Here is a 21,574-nt window from a genome sequence, read left to right as displayed (position 1 = left end):
AAGAAATTTTAAATAATGCATTTTCATTGTCTGCAAACCAGTCACCTCCATCATATCCTTCAGGTATTGAATGCATATAGATTTTAGGTTCTTTTTATTTATACTGAGAGAGCGAGTGAGCACTACTGGGGGAGGGGCAGAGAGAAAGTGGGGGAGAGAATCCAAGACAGGCTCCACACTGTCAGCAGAGCCCCACATATAGCTCGAACTCACCAACTATGAGACCATGACCTAAACTGAAATCAAGAGTCAGAAAGATGCTTAATTGACTGAGCCATCTAGGCACTCCAGATTTTAATACCAGTGTCTTCTTTATTTCGAAGTTTATCCAGCCTAGACTTAAATGGACAGATATTTTCAAAAAAATAGATTATCTCAAACCAAGCTCATTATCTTTCGTCACATCAAGGCTTCTTTTCTTCCCTATGTATGCTCCAAATGGTTTTTCTTTCCTATAGGCACTCTATATTATAATCAATATAACCTGATCCCCCCAAGCCAAAGTTGAGGAAGCAAGCTAACACTTGCACATACCTACACATTGGATCAATAACCAAGTCAGGAATATTTTTACATTTCATTCACATAATCAGAGAATATTTGTAGTTGACCTAATGCCTGAATTTTATAAAATTCTCATTGGGTAGCTTGAAATAATTAATGCACTTTTCTAACTAACTTACTATCGAAAAATGCCATTGAGGTGCCTGGGTATCTCAGTCAGTTGAGCATCCAACTCTTATTTCGACTTGGGTTATGATCTCACTGGTTTGTGGGATGGAGCCCGCATTGGGCTCCAGGCTGACAGCATAGAGCCTGGTTGGGATTTTCTCTCCCTCTCTTGTTGCCACTCAACTGCTCACACACATGCTCTCTGTCTCTCTCTCTCTCAAAATAAATAAATAAGCATTTAAAAAAAGAAACTAAAAAAATGCCCCAGGGATTGACTACTGATACATGACAGATGTATGTGAAATGTGTTTACTCACTTTGGTCATCATAAAATATTTGTTTTTAGCAATTTTGTGGACTTTGCTATAGCCCAGAGCATTACTGGTCAAAAATCTTGCAATCACTTGACAATTTTATAGATATGTTTTATTGCTAATACATATAAAGCAGCATTAAAAGAATTCAAGTTAGTTTTAATGTTTTTTCTATCTTACAGCAAATATATGTTCACTATATATAATGTTTTAAAAATATTTGAAATGTCTGTAGACATATGGTTGAATGCATGATACGTTGTTTCATTCTAGTCATTTTCATTGTATTCACATTTGGTGCTTTAATGTTTTTAAAATCATACTGGAACCAGTTGATTTTAGTTTGGCCATGAGTAGCAGAATATTTAAATATATTGGAAGGTAATGCATGGCTGATAGAGCAACTCCATTTTAATTTTTTTTTATGTTTTTATTTATTTCTAGGAGAGAGAGAGACAGTGTGAGCAGGGGAGGGTCAGAGAGAGAGGGAGTCACAGACTGAAACAGGCTCCAGGCTCTGAGCTGCCAGTCAGCACAGACCCCGACGCGGGGCTCGAACACGAACCGCGAGATCATGACCTAAGCGAAAGTCGGACGCTCAACCAACTAAGCCACCCAGGCGCCCCTAGAGCAACTCCATTTTAATCAGGAATACCTCCTCCATCTTCTTGACTCATGACCGCCATCTTCAAGGTCATCTCAGTGTCCAAGTTGGCGGCTAGAGTTCTAGACATCATCTCCAAATTATAGTTGAGAAGAAGATAAATGGACATAAAGACAGGCAGGATATATCCCATCTCAGTCATCTCCCTTTAAGCAGCTGTCTCTGAACTTCTTGTCATCATTTTCACTTACACCTTATTGGAAGAATGAAATGTAAGTGACATTACACACATGATTGATGATATCTCCCTGCAAAAGAAGCTAGAAAATAAACTCTTCCTTCTGGGAAGCAATACAACAGGGACAAACTGAGTTTCTGTTACTAAAGAAGGGAAGAATAGGTATTGAAAAGGCAATTAATACTTCCATTAACACAACATATCCACATATACAGACGCATTTAGCCCTGGATGTACATGAATACATATACATGATTGTTATTCTGTTTCATTTTTTTCCACTAAGTATCTGCTTTGCTGCTGCTTCCATTCATGGAGCATTTATCATGAGTTTGTCATTTTGTTTTATACCTACCTTCAGGCATAGGCTAGCACAGTGGTGCGTTTAAAGTGAACACAACCCCCCACTCCAGAGGCATTTACAAATCATGCATATTTTACTTATGATTTTCTTAAAGAGTATAAGAGGAAATTGCACAGCCCGAAACATCCTATAATGCTCCTTATCTGTCACTTCTTTCACAACTCCAGACAGTTAAATTAATCAGTCCTCTTCCTTGTCAAGAGCCTGCCAATATTGAGCTTTTCTCTTTTTTGTTTTGCTTTGTTTGTTTCAAGTTTTTATTTAAATTCTAGTTACTTAACATGTAGGGTGATACTGGTTTCAGGAGAAGAATTTAGTGATTCAATACTTTACATCACCCAGCGCTCATCATAACATGTGCCCTCCTTAACACCCATCACCCATGTAGCCCATCCCCTCCCCACCTGCCTCCACCAACCCTCAGTTTGTTCTCTGTAGTTAAGAGTCTCTTGTGGTTTGCTTCCCTCTCCTTTTTTTCTCCTTTTATTCCCTCACTCTATACTTTATTCTTTTCTCCAGACTCCATGGCTTTTTTTTTTTTTAATTTTAGAGGGCATAAAATTCAATGTCTACTATCTCTAGCAATGGGTAAGGATATCTTTTCATTGTATTGTTACCAGCACTGATATTATAACTGTAAAACTATAATTGTTTTACAAAAATAGTATGTTTATTCACATTTTAATTACTAAGAATTTTGAACACTTTGTTAAACACTTGTTAAATTGTTGGATTTCCATCTTCATTCATTCATCAAATACTTAGAGCCTACTTTGTGCCTTCCCTTTTTCTAGGTGGTGAGGATACAGTGATGAACAAAAGAGAAAAATCCCTGTTCTTGTGAACTTTTGTTTTACTTGATGGTGTCAGAAAATAAGCAAAGACACAAAATATATAGAAGGTGAGATGATAGCGATGGTTTTGGAGAAAAATAAAATAGGGATTGGAAAGTGAGGATTACAGTTTAAATGGGGGTGGACAGGGCCACCTGGGTGGCTCAGTCGGTTGAGCGTCTGACTTTTGCTTAGGTCATGATCTCGTGGTTCGTGGGTTCGAGCCCCGCATCGGGCTCTGTGCTGACTGCCAGCTCAGAGCCTGTAGCCTATTTCAGAGTCTGTGTCTCCCTCTCTCTCTGACCCTGGCCTGCTCATGCTGTCTCTCTCTCTCTCCTAGAAATAAATAAAAATATAAATAAATAAATAAATAAATAAATAAATAAATAAATAAAGGGGGTGGACAGAGTAGGCCCAATCTGAAGGTGACATTTAAATAAAGACTGGAAAGAACTGAGGGGTTAAACTAGACATATGCATACAGATGGATAGTGAGATCCAAATAAAGAAAAAAGAAAAGGGAATGCAAAGTCTTTAGCAATAGTTTGCCCTATGTGTTCGAGAAACAGCAAAGTGTCCAATGTGATAAGAATGAAGCAAATCAAGACCAGAGTAGTACTGAAATCAGAGAAAAGGAATTTATGGTCAGTTGTAAGGACCTGGGCATTTTCTCCAAGTCAGATGAGAAGCCAGCAGAAAGTTTTTGATATGCTTTAAGTTTTAACAAGCTCAGTCTGACTCATTTGTGGAAAATAGATTAAAGGGATTTAATGGCTGAAGCGGGTTAGGAGGCTGTTGTTACATTCCAAGTGAAAGACAATGAAAAGTAGCAGTAGATATGATCCCATCATGTATATTCTTACTATACAGTATACAGGATTATTAATGAACTGTAATGGTTTATAACAAAAAGAAATAATGAATAATTCCAATGTTTGAGTCTAGGCTTTAAAAATAACTAGGTTTTAAATGATTACAGAGAAGTACTATAGTAGGAGTAAAGCAGATTTGAGAGAGAAAATTAGGAAATTCAGTTGTAGACATGTTAATTTTGAGAGCATTGGAAATCAAGAGTGGATTTATTGGCAGTTCAATACAGAAAGAGAGTGGTTTAAGCTTCCAAGAATCATCTGTCTATATCCTTCATTCAACTATCTCTTAAATTTATAATTTTTTATACAATTGGGCATGAGCTTTTCATGTAGTAATATTATTTTACTTTTTGGAAAATATGCATAATGTCAAATTGAAATGATCATTATGTTGTAAAAAGCAAAACAATATTAACACAAAAAATAGACAAATCTAATAAGATTGAGTGGGTGTGTTTGAGAGAGATGGGAGGGAAATGGAAAGGAAGCAGAAAGGAAGAGGGAAAAAAGGGAGAGGGGGAGAGAGAGGGAGACAGAGAGAGAGAAGGAAAGCCACATGGCTCTCAGTGATATAAAAGCGTCCATATGGTGTTAGTTTGTCAAAACATTTCTGTAGGAGTACTGCCGGAACTTTCCACCCGCACACATATTTAGTATTTAAACCCTCAATAAATTCACTACTTCCTCTGTGTATGCTGTGTATGTCTTTCTTTCCTCTCTAATCCTTTTTAGATTTTCATTTGGAGTTTCCATTGGTGACAACTTGGCTGCCTCAAGACCCACAATAATATAAAGGAAAACGTAAAGCGCACAGTTTTTTCTGAAGAATTATCTAGATTTCTGGATGCCTGAACATGTCTGTGCTGAGCATCCTGTCTGCATTGCTCCACAACGGGGCCTCTTTAATTGCTATGGCAACAGCACAATAGAGCCAATATAACCACAGAGGCTCATTACATGAAATGTTAAACACCATTAGGAGACAGAAACATAATGGATAGCGTGACATCTCAAAGGCTCAGACGTTCACCTCTCAGAAATCCAAAGAAAAAGGGTAAATCGTTTACTAGATTCGGAACCCTGATTAATGACATTTAAATTTGTGTTATAACCCCTTTTATGCTCTTTCACGTTGTCATAAAATCACAGTGAATTTTAAGGTGGGAGCTGCTGTATTCTTGAAAACTGGAAGAAAACGGGGGTTATCTGGTATTCTGCCATGGCAGGGTAGTGATTTCATTGCATTTCACATTTGTGATAATGTTCTATATCCTGGACCTTCCTTCTCCCCTGTGTCCATTGAAACTTGATTATCCTGCAATGAGATGCAATAGAAAGAGAATCCGGTGTATGCCATCCAGGTTGGAGTCTTAGATTAATAATGTCTTCAGACTTTCACTAAGATTCAGTTTCCTCATCATTCAATACCAATCCAGACATGGAATGCAAGCCCTTTTTACCCTGATGTTTCCCACAAGCCTTGATATGGGGCAGGGGGCGAGGGGGGGAAGGGTGAGTACACACTTCAGGTTTGAAGCTGATGGGAAGCAACAGTGTATTATCTTGGCAAACATGATACTCTGTATCTCAGAGTTTCCTTATCTGTGACTGTCTCTGTGAAGGTTCCATGCCTACACTGTCTTACCCAGAATCTTCTCCCTTTGTCTACTTTTGTCAGTTCTCTCTCCTCTCCACACAGTGAACTTTAATTTAATTTATCAGACTAGAATTTACCTAGCTTGTTTCGCTGCCCCTGTAAAATCCATGCCTCAGGCCACCCACTGCTCACATACAAAATGGATCATCAAATTATTTTGCTAAAGAAATAACCATCTACTCCCCAGATAAATTATACTTATTCCTTAGAGGCACTACTGTCTTAATTAGCTGGAGTTCTAAATATAAATGATCTTACACTTTATACACACATCGCCCCTCCCACTTCCCACATATTTCCCACTTGTATCTGAACATCCAGAAGGAGTGCTTACAGTCAACAGAAATTCATTTTAGCAAACCGCTTGCCACCTGTGCCAGCTGACCTGACTTCCAACTACTGCAGTTCTCACCACTGGGAATCTTCACAGCCTCTTAGCACTAGGCTGTTTTAGTCTGCTTTCTCTCCCCAAGCTATTTTCTGCAAAAGAGAATACATTCTCCTTCAGAGTTACTGGTAGTATTTATTCTCCTAATCCGTGGACCCTCAATGACATTATAAAATCTCTGTAGTGGGCAAGGGAAGGGACAGGCCAATACATATCAGTGGGAAAACACTGAGAACTCTATACACAGAAATCACTCTCCTTTCTATGAGGTAGGATTTCTGAGTTTGTTTTTTTTAATGTTTACTCATTTTTGAGAGAGTGAGAGACACAGAGTGTGAGTGGGGGAGGGTCAGAGAGAGAGGGAGACACAGAACCCGAAGCAGGCTCCAGGCTCTGAGCTGTCAGCACAGAGCCTGATGCGGGGCTCAAACAATGAACTGCAAGATCATGACCTGAGCTGAAGGCGGCTGCATAACTGACTGAGCCACCCAGGCGCCCCTAGAATTTCTGTTCTTAAAAGAGTAATTAGTATTACAAATTTAAGTATTTGGGTAACTTCACTCATGTCTTGACATACCAAAAAATAAATGAATGATGCTGATTAAGTATGTCATTTGGGTTGTCATGAAGTCTAGGTGTTCTTAAATCTCCACAATTGTAATATGCTAGCACCCTTTAGGTGTAATTTGATTATGAACAGAGATCAGGAACATAAATGAGTAAATAACTTAATGAATTTAAGGACTCGTTGTTAGAATCAACAATGCCCAGAAAGGATGGGGTGCCTGGGTGGCTTAGTCAGTTAAGCTTCCAACTTTGGCTTGGGTCATGATCTCGTGGTTTGTGGGTTCGAGCCCTGCATCGGGCTCTGTGCTGACAGCTAGCTCAGAGCCTGGAGCCTGATTCTTGTATCTCCCTCTCTCTCTCTGACTCTCCCATGCTCACGCTGTCTGTCTCTGTCTCTCAAAAAATAAATAAAGCATTAATTTTTTTAAAAAAAGACATAATAATCAGAAAAACACAATGTAAATAATATATATAAAGCATCTTCTTATCCTAGGAAAGGCATGCTATTTGGAAATAGATCTCCATCTTAAGCCTACCTTTTTTGTTTTCTTTTTGTATAGCCTTGAGGGGATTCCTTAAGATTTCTTAAATTTTATTTCATCATATAAAATGGGAAAAAATAATCACTTTATATGAAGTTGTGTAAAGCATAAATAGGATTCAGTATAATACATACATTGCATAAAAAAATCAGTCTTAGCTTCCTAATGTAAGCTAACAAAATTAATATTAAAAATATCTTATAAAATAAATAAAACATCTTACTATGTAGCTTTTACCTTCATTCTAAAAAAAAAGAAAACAAAAACAAAGAAGTGTTGAAATATTTATGTATCTACTGCTTAGATAGAGCATGGTAAGTATTCCATTTAGCAAACTGTTTTAATTTTCAGTATCTCAATTTCATTTCCTCATCTATAAAAGAGACCACTACTTTCATGTTTACCTATGTTCAATGAATGATAACTATTAATTTTTAGATAATTAAGTTTATTTTGCTAACTGGGCCATTTATCTAGTCCATTAATATAAAATAATATGGGTTTATGGATACATGTGCCATGTATAAAAAATACATATATGAATACACAGATAGATAGCAAAAATTAAGGATACTACTATATTAACTCAAAGACCCATTTTATTTGTGTAAATTTAAATATCAAAATGTATGTTGAGTTAAAACTTTTCACTATCTACCTTCTATTATAATTGTGAACATGCTTGTCCTGATCAGATCCCAGCCTTGTAAACTTAGCAGATTCTAGCAAAGAACCTTGCATGTGATGCAAATGATAAATAAATCTTCCTGAAGAAATTAGTAAAAGAATGAGGGAATAGATGCATGAGTGAATTTTTCAAAAGTTTAATTTTCAGTGTATTTAGGAATTTTACTACAGACGATCATAATCGAAGGTCGACGATAATTGTTCAAGGTTATAGTTGTCTTGTTTTGAGGCTTGAATTTAGTAGGTTCAATAGTGATATCCTCATATATATTTTAGTAGAGAACAGATGAGTAATGTTGTCATATATAGCCCTTGGAAAAAATAAACAAAAACATAAAATATTAGAAATGAATATCAAAAGTGTTTCATTATATAAACCATGTTATAAAATACCCTTTGCAACACTGTAGCCATTTTGACACATCCTAAAGCAACTCATCAGTGTCACCAGGCTTCAGCATCTGATCTCCGGCATTAGCCTGGGCAAAGAGACACTAATTGAATTGGTGGAACTCTATTGAATGATGGCAAGGCAGCTCCCGAGGGGCCCAATAGTTTTCCTTTAACTCAACATGTAAATTGGTACCATATTGGTTTCTGCAGAGAATAGATTATGCTCTCAGTTGGTTGTAAAACCTAAATTTGCTTGTGTATTCTGTTTTAGTTGCCAAATAAATACTAATTCTCTTGAGCATATGTCATGTAATAGCTATCGGCTGAAAGAAGGATGCGGTACTGGAAAATCATTTTCCAGTTTTGTGTGATAGACTCTTCTTTGTTTATAAATGTGTCACTTTGTGTCTGAAAAGAATTAACTTGAAAGAACATATAATGTAGAGATGTGTAAATACTAGCTAGAGAGCTGCAGCTGTATGACTATTTACTGAGTTACATCCCCACTCAAATCTTATTATTAAAAACAGATCTGGGTTGTTTGCATTTAACCAGTTAGGGAAAGCAGTAGACAGATGTTCTAAAAGAGTTTGACTTAACTACATAAGAATGAGTTTAGTGTGTTTGATGATCTTCATAAATTTTTAAATCATGAATTCCAACAAAGCCCAGCAGCTGCTCTGCTCTTCCATTCATACTCCATTTCTTCAAGTAGTACTACATAATTTTAATAAATATGTCAAGGATTGGTGCATGAACTTGTAGGAAGTGAAAACTATTTCTTTACATGATCCCTCATCTTCAGTCTTCTATAAATTTTGAAATCTCCACTCTGTCTAAGATAATGTGGGAAATCTCATTAATCACAATTCATATGACTCTTTACTTACAGGTCTTATTTAAACAAAAATAAATAAATAAACAGTGAATTAAGAAAGTGGTCCACGTTTTGTTCTAAACTCAGTCTTTCTAAATCACCATATAGGCAGTGAACTCATATCATATCAGGCCATATATATGTTGATGAAGTAAATCAGATTATGAAATAGGATGCATAATTTGAGTTGGAATGGAATCCCATCTTTGAAGATATATGGCAGAGCTAAGAAAATACATCTTTCTAAAATATGACTAAGTTCTAATTAGCTACCAATAATGTGCCTGGATTTCCCCTGTTAATAAGGACACAATCATATTGGATTAGGGTTTACACTAATCACCTCACTCTAAGTTGATAATCTACAAAGACCTTATTTCCAATTATACTCACATTCAGGGGTATTGGAGATTAAGACTTCAATGGCTTTTTTTTCAATTGAGGTATAATGGTCATATAGCATTGAATAAATTTAAGGTTTAAAACATGTTGATTTGATACAAACTTATTGCAATAAGATTGCTATTGTAGCCTTAATTAACATCTCTATCATGTCATGTGCTTATTTCTTTTTTTGCAGTGGGAACATTTAAGATCTAGTCTCTTAGCAATTTTGATTAATATAATGCAATATTGTTGTCTGTAATTACTACACTGTGCACTAGATTTCCAGAGCTCATTTATCTATTAGTTGTAAGTTTGTACCCTTAAATAACATCCCCCAATTCCCTAACCCCCCACCCCTGGTAACTATCATTCTAATTTCTGTTTCTTCGAGACAATTTCCCTAGGTAATCTGCTTTTTCATATAAGAAAAAAAATGGGGAAGAACAGGGGGAGGAAAAAAATTGAAATGAATCTTCCAAGCAACCCAGATTTTTAACTTCGGAGGAATGATGGGTAAGACATTGAAGAGCACAAAGAATAATTAGTCACTCAGAACTTTCAGCTATAAAAAGACTAAGAGAGGGGATGGAGAACTCAGTTCTTTTCTTCTCATACAGTATGTCTGACTTTCAACTACAGAATGTCTGAGATGGCATTGGAGAGATGCACAAAACTTCTTAGAGGAAATCTCTACCTTCATAGAATCTAGGGTAGCTCAGTTGCAGTCAAAAGTAAAGAAATCTGGGGATGAGATGAAAGATCAAAGAACCCTCATTGGCCACCAAAACAATGGTAGCAGAGATGTAAAGTTGACCGAGGCCTCCAAATGTTTGGAAATCAGATAGTTCATCTGTAAAACAGACAGATCTCCAAACCAAGATCCCATGCCTCCTTGAATAGGAAAATTCTCAGCCATGCTCTCAAAAATGTGAAGCTGTTGTGAACTGAATTCCGATAATACTGCAGCAAGTGACAGACTGAAATAACTTCAGAACATATAATGCAATACTATAAAACTCCTAAAAGGTAACATGGGGAAAAACCTAAATGACCTCGGGTATGGTGATGCTTTTTATATACAACACCTAAGGCACGATCCATGAAAGAGATAATTGATATGCTGGATTTCATTAACATTAAAAACTTTGGCTCCAGAAAAAACAATGTCAAGAAAATGCAAAGACAAGCCAGGAACAGGGAAAAATATTCACAAAAGATACATCTGAGAAAAGACTGTTATCCAAAATATACAAAGAATTCTTAAAACTAAATAATAATTAAAAAACTATAATTTAAAAATGAGGCAAAGACCTTGACAGACACCTCAATGAAGAAGATTTACAGATGGTAAATAAAATAGGAGAAGATACCCTACATCATATATCATCAAGGAAATGCAAATTAAAGCAATGAGATACCAATACACACCTACCTATTAGAATGACCAAATCTGGATCACTGACAACATGACCTGCTGGCCAGAATCTGGTGCAACAGAAAGTCTCATATTGCTGCTGGGAATTATGGTACAGCCACTTTGGAAGACAGTCTAGCACTTTCTTACAAAACTAAACATGTTCTCACCATGCAGTCCAGCAACCACACTCCTTGGTATTTACCCAAAGGAGTTAAAAACTTATGTCCACACTATAAAGCCTTTACATTTATGTGTAGAGCAGCTTTATTCAGAATTGCCAACACTTGGAAGCAACCAGATGTCCTTTAGTGGGTGAATAGATCTATGTGGATGTTGGTACATGCAGACAATGGGATACTATTCAATGCTAAAAGGAAATGAACTATTAAGTCATGAAAAGACATGGGGGAACATATTATTAAGTGAAAGAAGTCAATCTGAAAAAAGCTACATACTATATAATTTCAACTGTATGACTTTTGAGAAAAGAATTATGGAGATAGTAAAATATATCTATATATGATAATAAAATATATTATCATCTAATATATATGATAAAATATATATCATATATTGCCAAAAATATATGGCAATCAGTAATTGCCAGGTATGAGCCAGGGAGAGACGAATGGGAAGAGCACAGAGGACTTTTAGGACAGTGAAAATACTCTATATATACCATAATGGTGAATATTTGTCATTTGTCCAGACCTGTAGAGTGTACAACACCAAGATTGGACCCTAACATAAACTCTAGATTTTGGGTAATTATGATGTGTCAAAGTAGATGCATCAGTTGTAGCAAATGACTACTCTGGTAGGGGATGTTGATAATGGTGGAGGCTATGTATATTGGGAGCAGTTGGTATACAGGAAATCTCTGTACTTCCCTCTCATTTTTGCTGTGGACCTAAAATTGTTCCAAAAAATAAAGCATTAAAAAGAAGTTTGTTAAACTTTTAAAAAACAGGCTGCCAGGGTCCCTGTTGGTTGAGCATCCAGCTTCAGCTCAGGTCATGATCTCATGGTTCACGGGACCAAGCACCACCTCGGACCTTGCACTGGCAGTGTGGAGCCTGCTTCAGATCTTCTATCTCCCTCTCTCTGCCCCTCCCCCGCTCATGCTCTCTCTCTTTGTCTCAAAAATAAACATAAAAAAAAAAAGTAGGCTGGCTCCTCTATACCCTAATTTATAGCAGATAATTCCTCTTACTTCCTTTCTGTTTGGGTGGGGAAGTCAGGGGACATCTATGGCACTCTTCCCTAGCATCCAAGACATCACTCTCTGGAACATAGTTACTGTAAGTTTATATCCTCAGAAATATGATATTATTTTAAAACGTGACGTCCAGCTTATCCAGTTTATTTGATTACTGGGGTGCAAATGATGTGGGATGTTATTTGTATGTTTCTTTGCATATTTTGTAATTTTAATATTCATACCAGAAGTCCTATTTAGAAACAGATTAAAACACAACAAAAATATTTTATATCTATCCACAGATATACCATTTCTGTAGTTTTCCATCCATTTATAAAGATTCAAGATTTCATCTGATACAGTTTTCCATCAACCTGAAGAGAATATCCTTTATATTTTCTTACAGCACAGTTCTTCTGGTAATGAAACTTTCAGTTTGTTTCTCCTGAAATGTTTTTATTTTACTTTCACCTTTTATGAATATATAAATCCCACCCAGGTTGACAGACTTTCTTTTTTTTTTCTTGCAATATTTTCAATATATTTCTCATTGTCTCCTATCTTGCTTTATCTCCAAAATCAGTGAGGCATCAGCCATTATTTTCATTTTGTTCAGTTTATCTTCTTGTAATGTGTCTTATTTCTGTGACTCCTTTAAAGGTTATTTTTTTTCCTTTGGTTACCTGAAATTTGATTATGGTGTGTCTTGGTATGGTTTTCCTTGTTTTGAGCTTGGACTTATGTTTTTTCTTTATCACCAGTGTGAAAAAATTTGCCCTTTATCTCTACTTTATAGCCTTCTTCTGAAACTCTGATTATATGCTTCTTAATAATTTTGACATCTTAATATTTTTCCACAGGTCAGAGTTTCTGTTCACTTTTTCCCCTATCTTCTCTTCTCCCTCACCCCTCCACCGAGTGTTTCAGTACGGTTAGTGTCTGTTGCCCTGTGTCTACCTACAGGATAACTGAAGTTCTTTCTTCAGATAACTCTCTTCTGCCATTTTGCCTCATAAATTCAAGCCATTGGAGAGTCTACATTCCAGTCCATCCTCTTCACCTGTTCATGAGTCATCTTGTTTTCCCTCCTTGTGCTATGTTTTTAAAAGTGTCTCCAGGAGCAGCAATAAGGTTCATTTATTTTTATTCATGCTTCCCAAGGATCACAATACCATGCTTCTTTTTTTTCCAGTCTGTGAAAACTATAGTTACGTATATTTTTGTACTTTTTTTTTGCTGCTTGCGTCTTGTGGAAAAGCACTAAACTAGTTTAGTACTAGTTATTCTGTCATAGAAGAGTAAGATCTTTTCATTTGTTGAGACTGACAGTGCTTATTCATTACAACCACATTAAATATGACATAAACTAGGCATAAAATAAATCGAATCTATAAGAACATGTTTTATTTAGGAAACTAGGTATATTCTTTCTGGAATAAGTCCATATTTTGTATTTTCACTAATTAGAAAATTGACTGACTTTCTCCAGCAATTTTCCTTGACAGTTAAAAATACATGTAATTTATGAGAATTTTATTTACTTGTTTATTTATTATTTTTTAATGTTCGTTTTTGAGAGAGAATGAGCGCAGGGGAGGGGCAAGAAGAGAGCGAGACAGAAGATCCAGAGTGGGTTCTGTGCCTGAGAGCAGAGAGTCCAATGCAGAGCTTGAACTCATTAACTGTGAGATCATGACCTGAGCTGAAGTTGGAGGCTTGACCAACTGAGCCACCCAGGCACCCATAATTTATGAGAATTTTTAATTGCTTATGTCTTAGTATTTTAATTTTTTTTTTGAGAGAGACATAGGGTGAGGTGGGGAGGGGCAGAGGGGGAAAGAGAGAGACAATCCTAGGCAGGCTCCATGCCTGTGTGGAGACTGATATGGGACTCAATCTCACAACCCTGAGATTATGACCTGAGCCGAAATCAAGAGTGGGTCGTTCAGCTGACTGAGCCACCCAGGGGCCCCAGTATTTAATAAGATCAAATTGGAAAATGAAACTGTCAAGATTTTTTTCATTACATTTGGATAAATATAAATGTATTACGATTCTAAGAAGAGAAAAAAATGGAATTATAGTATCTTTTGGGGGCTCACTGTCAAGAATTTTGATGACTGCTTTTCAAAAATTATCTTTGAAAAATCTAATTTTATGTCATAAAATATTCTAATATTTAAGGAGCTCAGAGCATTTGTGGTACATCTTTAGCGTTTTTATCTTTGAGAATAAGAGCCTTTATTTGCAGATAGGTTGTGGTACATTCAAGATAGTTTGTAAAGACGAATAAAATTTTATTAATGATTACTTACTTTCAAATATGCCACAAAGTTTACAATAACAAATATTGTCTATTATTGTTTCTACTCAGTAAATTGAAATGCTTGCAAATTCTTAAGTATATCTTTAATATTTTCAACTGTCAAGATTTCTTTCAGGGTTATGGGGAACTGTACTAACTCCTACCCTCCAATCTGGGCTGAATATCACTTTTTTGGTGCATCCATGTAGTACCCTGGACATATTTCAAAAATAGCACATAATTTACACAATTGTAATAATCTGTTGGTTTCTTTGTTTTCCCCATTTGATTTTAAATCCCACAAGGCCATGAATGGCATATTTTTCATCCTGGTGTCAATTATAGCCTGCAATTCAGAGGAGATATTTTATACTTGTGTGTTATGTAAACAAATGAGTAAATTGGTTCTGTATTGCAATTTGAATCAAAAGGATTATTCCAGTGGGAATGAATGTGAACATTAGTGAAATGATTGGATGCTAACACTACATTTTGTGTCTTTTCTTACAGGCTCTTAAATCTGATCTACAATGGAAAAATTTCTTTTTTATCTGTTTTTCATGGGCATAGCAGTGAGAGCTCAGATCTGTCCAAAGCGTTGTGTCTGTCAGATTTTGTCTCCTAATCTCGCAACCCTTTGTGCCAAGAAAGGGCTTTTATTTGTTCCACCAAACATCGACAGAAGAACTGTGGAGCTGCGGTTGGCAGACAATTTTGTTACAAATATTAAAAGGAAAGATTTTGCCAATATGACCAGCTTGGTGGACCTGACTCTATCCAGGAATACAATAAGTTTTATTACACCTCATGCTTTTGCTGACTTGCGAAATTTGAGGGCATTGCATTTGAATAGCAACAGATTGACTAAAATTACAAACGATATGTTCAGTGGGCTTTCCAATCTCCATCATTTGATACTGAACAACAATCAGCTGACTTTAATTTCTTCTACAGCATTTGATGATGTCTTTGCCCTTGAGGAGCTGGACCTGTCCTACAATAATTTAGAAACGATTCCTTGGGATGCAGTTGAAAAGATGGTTAGCTTGCACACCCTTAGTTTGGATCACAATATGATTGATAACATTCCCAAGGGGACTTTCTCTCACTTGCACAAGATGACTCGGCTAGATGTAACATCAAATAAATTGCAGAAGCTACCACCTGACCCTCTCTTTCAGCGAGCTCAGGTACTAGCAACCTCAGGAATAATCAGCCCGTCAACTTTTGCATTAAGCTTCGGTGGAAACCCTTTGCATTGCAATTGTGAATTGTTGTGGTTGAGGCGTCTGTCCAGAGAAGATGACCTAGAGACTTGTGCTTCTCCAGCACTTTTAACTGGCCGCTATTTTTGGTCAATTCCCGAGGAAGAGTTTTTATGTGAGCCTCCTCTCATTACTCGTCATACACATGAGATGAGAGTGCTGGAAGGTCAAAGGGCAACCCTGAGGTGCAAAGCCAGGGGGGACCCTGAACCTGCAATTCACTGGATTTCTCCTGAAGGGAAGCTTATTTCAAATGCAACAAGATCTCTGGTGTATGATAATGGAACACTTGATATTCTTATAACGACTGTGAAGGATACAGGTGCTTTTACCTGCATTGCTTCCAATCCTGCTGGGGAAGCAACACAAACAGTGGATCTTCATATAATAAAACTCCCTCACTTACTCAACAGTACAAATCATATCCACGAGCCTGATCCTGGTTCTTCAGATATCTCAACTTCTACAAAGTCAGGTTCTAATGCAAGCAGTAGTAATGGTGATCCTAAAATGAGTCAAGATAAAATTGTAGTAGCAGAAGCGACATCATCCACGGCACTACTTAAATTTAATTTTCAAAGAAATATTCCTGGAATACGTATGTTCCAAATCCAGTACAATGGTACTTATGATGACACCCTTGTTTACAGGTAAGAAAAATTAACCAGATTTTGGTACTTAACCATGCCTCTCAATGTAGGGCTTGTTAATGTACTACTGATTTGTTTTTTTAATTGGCAGTGCTACCCTTGTTGTGATTACAGAACTCCGTTGTTTAAAGTGTATAATGTGAGGTTTGTGAAAGGTGATCACCTGTGGGGAAATATTTTGAATGGTGTTATTTTTAGAGAGTTCAAATTTATATTTAATATGATGCTTACTTACTTTCTTTCCCCTCATCTAAGAGATGTGACTATCAGAGAACAAGATTGATTTATTTTAAAAATTCAAAAACATACCAGAACTTACACATCCACATGAGTGTTCTTTCCTTCAAGGAAGTCACGTTGGGAGGCTATACCATTACCCCAATGATGCTGGCATTGCTCAAAGCACTTTTGGAATTATCTTTAGAACCTTCGTCATACTATTTTGAATATCCTCAGTGGTGGCAAATCTTCGTCTTTTGAGGGTGAATTTGAATTTTGGAAACAAGCAAAAGCCATTTGGAGCCAAGTCTTATGAATAAGGTGGGTGATCAAGATGGGTATTGCCATTTTTGGTCAAAAATAGGATGTAACTATAAAATAATGAGACTGATATTTTTGAGTGATTGAATTATGTGCATGTGTATTGTTTCATGTACACTGGTTCTTAAGACAGTTCCAAAAAGAGTTTATCAATATTTTGAGCAGTGAAAGTATCTCTAGAATTAAATATGTAATCTCCTCATAATGACTTTGATAGAGAATTTGCATCTGACTTAGGTTTTCTGGTATGTTTTTCTAAAGTTCAGCCTCATTGATTTATAGTCACATCTTGTCCAGTTTTCAGTTGGAAATATACATTTTTACCTCTCCATATAATTTCACTCATGACAGACTACTATTACTCCTAGGAAATGATGCAAATCACGGTTTTGAAATATACATATATGTTTTTTTGTCTTGAAGCTTTTCTGAAATAAGATCAACTCAATTCTTATATACTCAAGATGAGTTCTTGAAGATAATTTGGTTTTCATTCATGTATGGAAATGAGAGAACTTGTTTTAAAAATGACCATGGACCAGTAGAAAAAAATAACAGTGGCCCAGCTAGCCATATGATCGATTCTAGGCAAAGTTCTACATGGCTGAGTTTTAATTTCCCCATCTTTAAAAGCAAGAGATTAAAGTAAATGGTTTCTAAAATGCCTCTCATCACTAAATGTATGGTCATGTAGACTATGATGCATGCATAAAGTAGCTTGTCCTTCTCATACTCAGCTCTTTACTGGGACTATCCATTATGTAACCCATTGTCAAAGAAGAGTGTACACCTCTACCCTTCACCTTCCCATAGCTAATATATATGTTAACTTGCATATAAATATATACATATATTACATATACGTAAGTATATGCAATAGGTCTGTTTCTCATTTCCATATTCTACCATTTTAATCCTTCCATGACAAGTAAATTCTATGTGACCTTCAGAAAGTTGCTTAAATATCCTGACTGCAGCATTTGTCATGAATAAAAGAATAATGATGCCTAACTCATACAGTCATTATAAGAATAAAATTATGGTGTTCTAGAAAAAAAAAGAAAAAAAATTGTGTTATAGATAATGTGCTTAGGAATGCCTGGTATTTATCATACACTTACTCAATGATAGTGATTTTAATCCTAAATAAATACTCTGACCTAAAGGTTGCCTAGTTCATTCAGAACACATTGTGTAGGTTGTATAACAGATTAGCACAGCCAAGTTTTAAAATCTTCTAAAAATTTTTTCAGGGAAAATCTATAGTTTCAAGCATCTTTTTTCTAAATGAAGTCTCAGTTTAGGTCATATCTGGTTGCTACTTAAAAAATGTGGGGGGAATAAAGCATCCACAGAAGAGTTTTCTGATATAATGAGTTCAGAGATGTCTATAATGTTTATCAAACTTTAGAAACTGTGTTCTGAAGGTAATTTCATCAGCCCACAATGGGCAGGAAGGGTTTTGTACTCTGGTCAACAGCATTGCCCTGTTCATGTCTCTAGGATAATATTACTCATGCATTTTCATCACCCTCATTTATAGATAAAAACATACTAGGAACCAAGTATTGAAGACATAAAAGAGGGCTGAGATCTGTAAATAAAGTACTTTAATCTTAGTAATTATCTTAGTTATTAAAGATAGATTTACTGGATACCATTCCATAGCAGCTTATAACTGATTTGGAAAATAAATACTCTGAAATGCGTTTCCATTCTGGTTTCTAATGTGATTGTCAGTGTTTTCCCTTCCTTCAAATTGGCTTTTAGTCACAGAGGTGTTGTAAGTGCTAAATGGATTTGTTTAGTAGTCAGATAATGTCACAGTCACACCTTTCAAAAGCAATTTGTCATAAATGATTTTTTAGCAGTGGCTTTTATTAGGAGTTCTGCTTTGCCAAGCAATGTAATTAGTAAGCTTGTCAAGGCATGGTGTAGGCACCATTAATATAATGCAGAATCCAACAATGACTTTTAACCATTTTAACTAGGTAAATGTAAGATTAGATCATTTCCCCATATTTCATATCTGTTATAAGTGTGCTTATCTTAATACTGAAATGAAACAGACTGAAGTCTTAACACCTGTGTGTTTATATGTTTTGTTTTCCATATTAATGCAAATTCCATTGTCCCTCAGAATGATACCTCCCACGAGCAAAACTTTTCTTGTCAATAACCTGGCTGCTGGAACTATGTATGACTTGTGTGTCTTGGCAATATATGATGATGGCATCACTTCGCTCACTGCCACGAGAGTCGTGGGTTGCATCCAGTTTACTACGGAACAAGATTATGTGCGATGCCACTTCATGCAGTCCCAGTTTTTGGGAGGCACCATGATTATTATTATCGGTGGAATCATTGTAGCATCTGTGCTGGTTTTCATCATCATCCTAATGATCCGGTATAAGGTTTGTAACAATAATGGGCAACACAAGGTCACCAAGGTCAGCAATGTCTACTCTCAAACTAATGGGGCTCAAATCCAAGGCTGTAGTGTAACTCTGCCCCAGTCCATGTCCAAACAAGCTGTGGGACATGAAGAGAATGCCCAGTGCTGTAAAGTTGCCAATGACAATGTGATACAATCTTCAGAAACTTGTTCAAGTCAGGACTCCTCTACCACTACCTCTGCTTTGCCTCCTACCTGGACTTCAAGCACTTCTGTGACCCAGAAGCAGAAAAGAAAGACTGGCACAAAGCCAAGTACCGAACCACAGAATGAAGCCGTCACAAATGTTGAGTCCCAAAACACTAACAGGAACAACTCAACTGCATTGCAGTTAGCTAGTCGACCTCCTGATTCTGTCACAGAGGGGCCCACATCTAAAAGAGCACATTCAAAGCCAAGTAAGTTTCTCACTTTGCCTGCTGAGTGATCCAGAGCAAGGCACAGGTACTCCCTGAATGGAGAAGTAAAGGAATACTATTGTTATCTTAACTCACTGAACACACATGCACTGTGTTCTCAAAGGAGCATGTCTATGAATGCCATGTTAATTCAGTCCAGCAGTTCTGATGGGCATAGTGGAAAAGCAACTCTTTCAAATTCCGAGTGGTTATTGGAAAGCACTGTGTAACTTACTATTTCTTTTTAATGAAAAAGTGATTTTGAAAACTCACATAGGAAATTGGAATTTGAAATTCCGGTTTTGTTTCTCTGATACATGGCTACTAGAGCCAAGATGTATAAACCTTCCAGGTGCAGTTTAATTTAATATGTGAAGGTAACATGTATGAAATAGCTTAGGGATAAAAGCGTGACACAGCGTCAGTGCCTTCCCCTGTTCTAGGACTGACTTCCAGGTTCTACAATAGCAGAACACATAATAAAGGTTATCATCAGACAAAAAGTGTCTTGCATAAATAATGATATTTCCTCCAGTCTTACAAAGGATCACCCATGGCTGGTAAATATTTTTCAGTGAGGAGATTCTATATTTTCTTTCAAGGACAGTGGTGTTTGTTTTCAGGCAGATACTATAAAGAACAACTCTGTGTTGTTATGGTATTTAAAATGAAATACTCCATAAGTATATCCAGACAGTGTTATAATAAGTACACTCCTAAACAACATTCTTGGTTCAGGTGTCTTAACGGCTCTATGGTATTTCTCATCCATGCCATAGCTTTTTTTTGGTGGGAAGCAAAAGAAAATGCAATTGATTTTGCATTTATCAAAAATATCCAGTTCAGTTTTAGATCACATGCCACAATTTTATACACTGCTACCTGGGCATATGAAGCTATTTTCATTCATGCAGTACACATTTGCAGAATGAGTGAATTTTATGTTTTTCTTAATGTAAGTTAAAAAAGGAGACAAAAATACAAGACTGCTTTATCAAAGGAATATTTATGTTTATCACTAAGTAAAGTAAAAAATACTTCTAATGGAATTCTTACTACATTTATAAGCAATATAAAGTCATTGCTCATTAACCAGATAGTGATTTCACTTTTCCCTTCTGCCTATAATTCTCAATTGGAATGTTTTCTCTTAGAGTAAATGCACTTATTTTAACCAAACCTGTGATGAAATTTGATTAGAAATCATGCTGCGCGCATCACTAAATTTTTTTTTTAATTTAGGGGCACCCAGGTGGCTCAGTTAGTTAAGCATCCAACTCTTGGTTTTGTCCGGGGTCCTGATCTCATGGTTTGTGGGATCGAGCCCCATGTTGGGCTCTGTGCTGACAGTGCAGAGCCTACTTGGAATTCTCTCTCTCCTCCTTTCTCTGCCCCTCCCCACTCGCACTCTCTTGCTGTCTGAAGTTAACATTTAAAAAATTTTAATTTAGTCAGGCAATAATATTGCTCCTTGATAAATGGCATTCTTGGATAGCAATGAAATCAAGGTCTATAGATAAATGTTCCTATTTACTCATTGAAAGTCTTACATTATATAGCGACTTGATGGTATTTTAGTAAAGATTGGTAAATGGGGGTTAACGCTAAGAGGTTTCTTGGTGTTTGAAGTAGGAGGTGGAGAATGAGGCTCGTGTGAAAACATTGCACAAAAAAAATTTAGCCATAATATAATAAGATATGTACTGCATGTATATAACATACTCCATGGGAGTAAGTTAAACACACAGTGGGTTTATTAGCTCTTACAAATCATTTGAAAACACAGATAAGGAATGGTAGCCATTAGTTTAATTTCCTTCTACTAGAGACATATAAAAATTTCAGTTAATTTTAACTTGATAGAGGCACACCTTATACATGATTTATCATGATGACATTCAAAAGCAGGTAAACTTAAAGCAGTTAGAGATTATTTTCCATGCCAGTC

The 21,574-nt window shown here is 36.3% G+C and overlaps 1 protein-coding gene across 2 annotated transcripts in view; it reads left to right on the top strand.

The window, feature by feature from the left end:
• LRFN5 (leucine rich repeat and fibronectin type III domain containing 5) overlaps positions 1–21,574 on the top strand; it is a 250,529-nt gene that overhangs the window by 218,139 nt on the left and 10,816 nt on the right. For both annotated transcript variants that reach the window (XM_077746221.1, XM_077746220.1), the window contains exons 3-4: positions 14,829–16,233; positions 18,914–19,626. In XM_077746221.1, coding sequence (XP_077602347.1) covers positions 14,849–16,233; positions 18,914–19,626 — 2,098 coding nt within the window. In that variant the 5' untranslated portion in view covers positions 14,829–14,848. The remainder of the gene's footprint in view (positions 1–14,828; positions 16,234–18,913; positions 19,627–21,574) is intronic.

This window comes from Crocuta crocuta, unplaced genomic scaffold, assembly GCF_008692635.1.
Source record: "Crocuta crocuta isolate KB4526 unplaced genomic scaffold, BGI_CrCroc_1.0 scaffold449, whole genome shotgun sequence".
Taxonomy (NCBI): domain Eukaryota; kingdom Metazoa; phylum Chordata; class Mammalia; order Carnivora; family Hyaenidae; genus Crocuta; species Crocuta crocuta.
The sequence above is the reverse complement of the archived record's forward strand: the minus strand, read 5'-3'. Positions and strand labels throughout refer to the sequence as shown.